Below are 5,740 nucleotides of genomic sequence, written 5' to 3'. Positions count from 1 at the left end.
ATCTTAGCTGTGGAGGGCAGTGTCACTGGCCCTCATATGTGGGATCCGAACCGGGGCCCTCTGGCATCCCAAGCCAGTTCTTAACCATCGAGCCACTCGGCCGGCCCCTTATATTTTATTTTAAAAGCTATCAAACATTTACTATGCAGCTTTAATAAGATCAGGTTTGCAACTGTATATTTGAAGGAGAAACCCAATAGACTGTAGGTTTTATGAACTTGTTGAATTTCTAGATGTGTGGGGAAGAGGGACGTGATCTGATGTGGAGGAAGCTGAGGAGCATGTGTGTGTTTCAGAAAGCGCACGGCAGTGTCAGTGTTCAGCAGGCACAAATGTAGGACCAGACGAGGCCGTCCAGTCCAGGCCGTGTCCAAAGGTGTCTGCAGGGCATGTCCCAGTCTCAGCAGTGTGAGTACCTGATGTTTGCAAGGACTGTGTTTTGGATGCAGAGTGGTCTGCACTGGTCTGAGGACATATGAAAGAGGAACACTGGCCCCTCCTTAGTGGCTGCTTTCACACCCACTTGCACAGGCTTTCAAGGTGAGGTAGTTACTTTGAGAGAAAAAAGTCCTTTGAAGTTCAGAGCTTAGTGTGGAAAGAAAAGGATGTTGACAGAACTTAGGGGCATCTGGCATGTGATACTTGTCTCTCCATTGTTTCTACAACTGTTGCATCTTCTTGCTAAACTGACACACAGATGGCAAAAAAGAGCTCTTTCCTTTAAAGGGAACATCCCAAGAAATGAGTAGGTGGGGCTGTGAAACACTGGTTCTTACTTAAATATGCCGGGAGCACACTGGAAAAGCCGGTGTCTAAAAAGATCAGTCTAAAAAATTGATGTAACTTAAAAAAATCAATTTCATGGAAGATAAACAATAGGATTTAAGACTTTGTTTTCAAATATTGATTTAATGTTGGAGTAGAGACATTAAGGCAAATTGATGTCTTGAAACCCCTGATGCAGTTAACATTTTAGGCATCGGTTTAGAAGTGAGTGTTTTCTTAATGAACATAGTAGCTAGCTCTCCAGCAGGCTTAGGATTCTGTTAACTGGTCTGCTGGGTGCTGAGCACACAGTGCTTCTCACCCAGCACAGCACCCTGTACACTGGGTATGTTTTCTCAGGACGGACTCTGTTCATCTGCTAGAGCACCGGTACCATTAAAGCCAGGTGTGTTAAATTTGTAATTTTTGTCAGTGGTACAAAATAGTGATGCATTTATGATTAGAGATTATAGAAGTATAAAAATTTCTTGGGCTGGCCGAGTGGCGCATTGATTAGGACTTGCTTGGGACGCCAGCTCTGAGCAGCAGGGCCCCAGTTCAGATTTCATATTAGGGCCAGTGACGCTGCCCTCTATAGCTAAGATGGTGAACAACAGCTCGACCTGGAGCTGGGCTGCCATGAGTTGCTGGCAACGGTGTAGGCTGCAGTGGGGCTGGCTGGCAGCTGGCGTGAGCTTTCATGAGCTGCTGTGAGCAGCCGTCCAATGGCCGGCGAGCAACTGCCTCACCCGGGAAGAGCGCAATGATAATACCAACATGGGCCAGTGAAGTGACGTCCTTCACAACTAGACTGAAAAACAAAAGGACAGCAACTTGTCTGTTCCCCTTCCCCCAATTCCCCAATAAAAATCTTAAAAAAAAAAAAATTTCCTAATGTTTATGTTACATAATGAATTTTTTCCACTGAGTAAATGAACGATAATATTATAAGCAAATGACTTGCCAATATTAATTATGTCCCCAGCAGGCAGCTTCGATTGTTATATTTAGTCCCCAACTTTAAGCCTTGTGTTAGGCCTTGAAGGAAAGGAGCATTCCCTGAAAAAGTAAATTTTGTTTCAAGTATTGATAAATAATATCATTTTACTCTGCTGTGTGCAATTTTAATAGTCTTTCAAAAATGGATTTTGGGCTCGTTGCTTTTTATAGCTTATTTTAGAAGCATGCTTCTGTCGTCACCAATGCCCAGTGGACCATGTTCTGGATGATTAGAAAGTAGACATAAAGAAAACCACGCTTTAATAAAAACATGCATGGTTTGTCTTCTCTCCCTCAGAAAGCTGATCTTATCCACCTCCACGAGGCCGTGGCTCTGGCTGTGTTGGACGTTGTCCCTCATGTGAGCGCAGCCTGCTGTGGGCATGGGGGCCTGCAGGTGGATGGGTTGTGGAGACTCCGCTTCTGACCTGAGTTTAAAGACAGTGGGGCAGGTGTGCAGGGGAGGGGTGTCAGGTGATTGAGGCAGTGGGCAAGTGGCATTGTAATAGCAGGTCTTGGGGTTGATTCGTCCTCTTGGCCGTGTTTTTGTGCATAGGAGGGAAATAAGCTTGTGACGTGAGTGCTGGAAGGGGTGCGCACCCGTCATGCTTATGAGTCTGCTGTGTATCTGAGCAGTGGTGGAGAGCCTCAGAAATTAGAGCACTTTCGAGTAACAAAGAGCCCTCCTGTGGTAAGCACAGCCAGTGAGCACGTTTGATTGAGTAGCAGTGTTTTATCTGTGCGAAGAGTTCCGTGGGACCCCTCAACTGGTTGGCGTGGGAAACGGTGACAGCGGCTCCATTTACTGCCGGCTTGTCCTTCTGCCATGAGTCTGCTACGAGGCCTTGTGATAGAGTTTTCGTTTTGCGTGAGGAACAGTGAAACAGCTACTGGTTATTTCAACTGTCTTTTTAAGTATATTTGGTTACAAACCATTTCTAGATTGATTTTGTGGAAACGTACATGTAGGTAATTTGGTCACTAATTTCTGTAGCTAATTATTTCTTTCCTTGTGTTTCAGATTTCTCTATGAATCGTCATCAAGAACTTTGGGGGCATTTTTGAATTCATAACCAAGCCAGCATCTCTGATCATGTAGAAATAGAGAAAAAGGACTTGCAGAAAATGAAATGAATGTGTATTTTCCTAGTGTTTTTAATGTTAATAGCCCATATAATAGAGAAGGGGCAGGATTTATTTGAGGGAGGTATGAGTAGGAAGCTCAAAGGTGGTTAAATTTTTCCCGGTGCCTACAAAGTAATATATTTAACGTAAAGGACTCCAGACATCAATGGTGCAGAAACCCATGGTGCAAAGAAAAAGAGACACCTTTCCAGCAAATCCGTTTGTTTTTAAAATGACTTTTATATATATAATGTGGCTTGCAAACTGAGTAATAAAGCCGTAGCAACATCTCCCTATACACTTTACTTCAATGTACTAGCCTGCGTTCTCCCCTGAGGGGCAGGGCTGAATTCTGGGGTACGCCTGTCTTCAACAGCAGAGGGTGCAGCCGTGCGGGCACAGGAAGGCCACATGTAGGATCCTGGATCCCTCTCTTCTGGCCTGGAGGCCGATTGCCTGGGTATGAGATGGGCCCGTGGCTGTAAGTACCAATAACACAGAGCCCAGTCACTCAGCTCAAATGGAACCCCTGTTACTTTAACTTTTCTCTCTGAGGCTGATGTGGTATGGACGGAGGACTGGCCCCAGGCTTCCTGGCTGCCTCATCCGGGCCCCATCTCGCCCACCTGGTTTACCAGGAGGTGTCTGCGTTCATCCCTGGTCCTGTTGGCCACCATCCTCAGTCATGGCCCGTCAGCATCCTGGGGCCTGGGAGGCCACCTTGTGACAGACGGGGAGGGATTGCCTCCATTGCATGCTCATTCTGTCCTCAGCCCCCAAGCAAAACAGCAAAGAAACGCCAGGTTTTCAGGGCCCCTGTTTCCCCAGGAAGGTACAGAAACAGACTGCTTCCTGCAGTTGCGCACCAGCCCTAGGGTAGCTGAGCAGAGGGAGCGAGGCTGCGTACTTTAGGTGCTTGTGAGCATGCGACTGCCGTGTTCTGTGGGCTGTGTAATGTGTCTCCCTGGTTCTGGGCCATGTTTGAATTAGCATCACGAGTAGCCGAGCCTCATGAAGTGGACTGAGGGGTGTCTTCCTGCACTCCTTGGGGATTTCTGTGAGGTCGGAAGTATTGCGTTGTCGGAAAAGTCATGATGTATTTTTTTCTATGTTTTTCATTGCAAAAATGCGTCGTGGCTTTTCCGACAACCCAATACTTCCGTGGGATGTTGTAGTATTCAGCTCTAAAACTGTATGAGCTTGGGGTTTTTTTTGTGTGGGAAGAGGTTAGTTTTTATAATTTATATATGAGTTGTTAAGGTGGTCAGGTTTTCTCTTTTTTGTCAGCCTTGAAGGGTGAAGTAATCCAATTTGTGAAGAAACACAGTTCAGTATTTATTGGGCCAAAATAGTTCATAAAGCCCCCCTGTGGGCATGCACCGTAGAACCCCTGGGAGTGTGCAGGGCAGACACAAGCACAACTGCTCAGGGTCCGCAGCAGCGACACGGGACCTGGAGTCCCTTCAGTGGGAGGGAGGGTGGGCAGGGCGCTGGGAACCCACCAGCTCCACGTTACCTGGGGGGCGGGGCACTCGGGCATGACAGCGAGGGAAACGCAGGTCCTAGGATGGTGTGACTCGCTTATTTCAAGTTTAAAAACGTGCGAAACAACACCAGTATAGTCATATGCTCAGTAAACACGGAAAAGATGAAAACAAAATCCAGAACCTGATTATGGGAGGGCAGCAGGGGAGAGCACGCAGGCTTCTGCTAAGGTAATGGTAGAAGTCTGTTCTTTAAACTAGAAATAGGTACTTGAGTGTCTGTTAGTCTCTGCCTTACATGTTATACATATTCGTTTGGATAGTCTTTAACAGAAGCTTAAACAAGCAGATTTGAGAAGAGAGAAAATGTACACACCTTTGAGGAAAGATGTACCATCAGCTTGGGGACGCCTGGACCCGGCGGTGATGTGAACACTCCTCCAGGCCAGCTCCTGGGGCGCAGAAGAGGCGGAGGCCACATGCAGTGAAGGTGCCGGAACTGCTGTGCAGACCATGGAAGGGGCTCACACAGGTGGACGTGCTGGTGTGGACAGTACGGAAGGCCACAAAACCCACTGCAGGGCCGTGTCCCATCAGAGGGCACACCACCCACAGCATCCACAAGTCGGCTCTGGGGTCAGGGTGGCTCCCCAGCTGACAGAAGGACAGGTCGTTATGGAACTGGGCTCTCTGATGGCCATGGAATTACAGGACCCTGCACAGCAGGACCAGCTGGTGGCACGTGAACCTGAGGCCGGTGGGTGCAGTGACTGAAGACCGCACGGCCAGGGGGCCTGTCCCTGCCCGGGCATTACGGAGGGTCCTGGATGCAGCAGACAGACCTGTGGGCAGCGAAGTCGGATCGGTCTATACCATCCAAGGAAGTCCAGGACAATGGCCAGAGGCTTCAGGGAAGCGGCCCCAGCAAGAAATGGCCATCGTTGTCCAGGTTCTAGGTCTGAGACTCCAGAAACGTGAGAGAATAAATTTGTGTTGCCGTTCCATTCTCTCTCCACCCTCTCCCGCCCCCTCACTCACGAGTGCCTTCCTATTGTCATTATCTGGGGTAAATGCGGGCTCCCCTGGCTAACGCAGCACAAGGGCCCCTCGTAGGGGGGCAGTCCCAAGTGCTGATGTCCACAAAGGTTCCTGTGGGTGATTGTCAAAAGCGGTGTCCTCTTGGGGGGAGACAGCAGGAAGCGTATTCTGCCCCACTTTTAGTTACCAACAACTGGATCTTGTTGTCTGGGTCTGTTATTTCAGGGCTGTGCGTTGGCCTGGCCGCGAGAAGGCCTGGAGCCTTGGCTGCCGAGCCCTGTGCGTGTGTGTGCTGGCCGACGACCTGGGGAGAAGGGCAATGGGGGGGT

General features: G+C 48.7%; 1 protein-coding gene across 4 annotated transcripts in view; it reads left to right on the top strand.

The window, feature by feature from the left end:
* The window catches only part of NCAPG2 (non-SMC condensin II complex subunit G2), a 55,750-nt gene extending 50,373 nt beyond the window's left edge, over positions 1-5,377 (top strand). For 3 of the 4 annotated variants that reach the window (XM_019659116.1, XM_019659117.1, XM_019659118.1), the window contains 2 exons: positions 2,063-2,125; positions 2,321-5,377. In XM_019659116.1, the coding sequence (XP_019514661.1) occupies positions 2,063-2,125; positions 2,321-2,339 (82 nt within the window). In that variant the 3' untranslated portion in view covers positions 2,340-5,377. The remainder of the gene's footprint in view (positions 1-2,062; positions 2,126-2,320) is intronic. The other variant, XM_019659115.1, reaches the window with a different exon arrangement.
* The last annotated feature ends 363 nt before the right edge of the window (positions 5,378-5,740 follow it).

The sequence above is a fragment of the Hipposideros armiger genome, unplaced genomic scaffold (genome assembly GCF_001890085.2).
Source record: "Hipposideros armiger isolate ML-2016 unplaced genomic scaffold, ASM189008v1 scaffold_295, whole genome shotgun sequence".
Lineage (NCBI taxonomy): Eukaryota > Metazoa > Chordata > Mammalia > Chiroptera > Hipposideridae > Hipposideros > Hipposideros armiger.
Note: the sequence above shows the minus strand (reverse complement) of the source record. Positions and strands in the feature narration are given on the sequence as shown.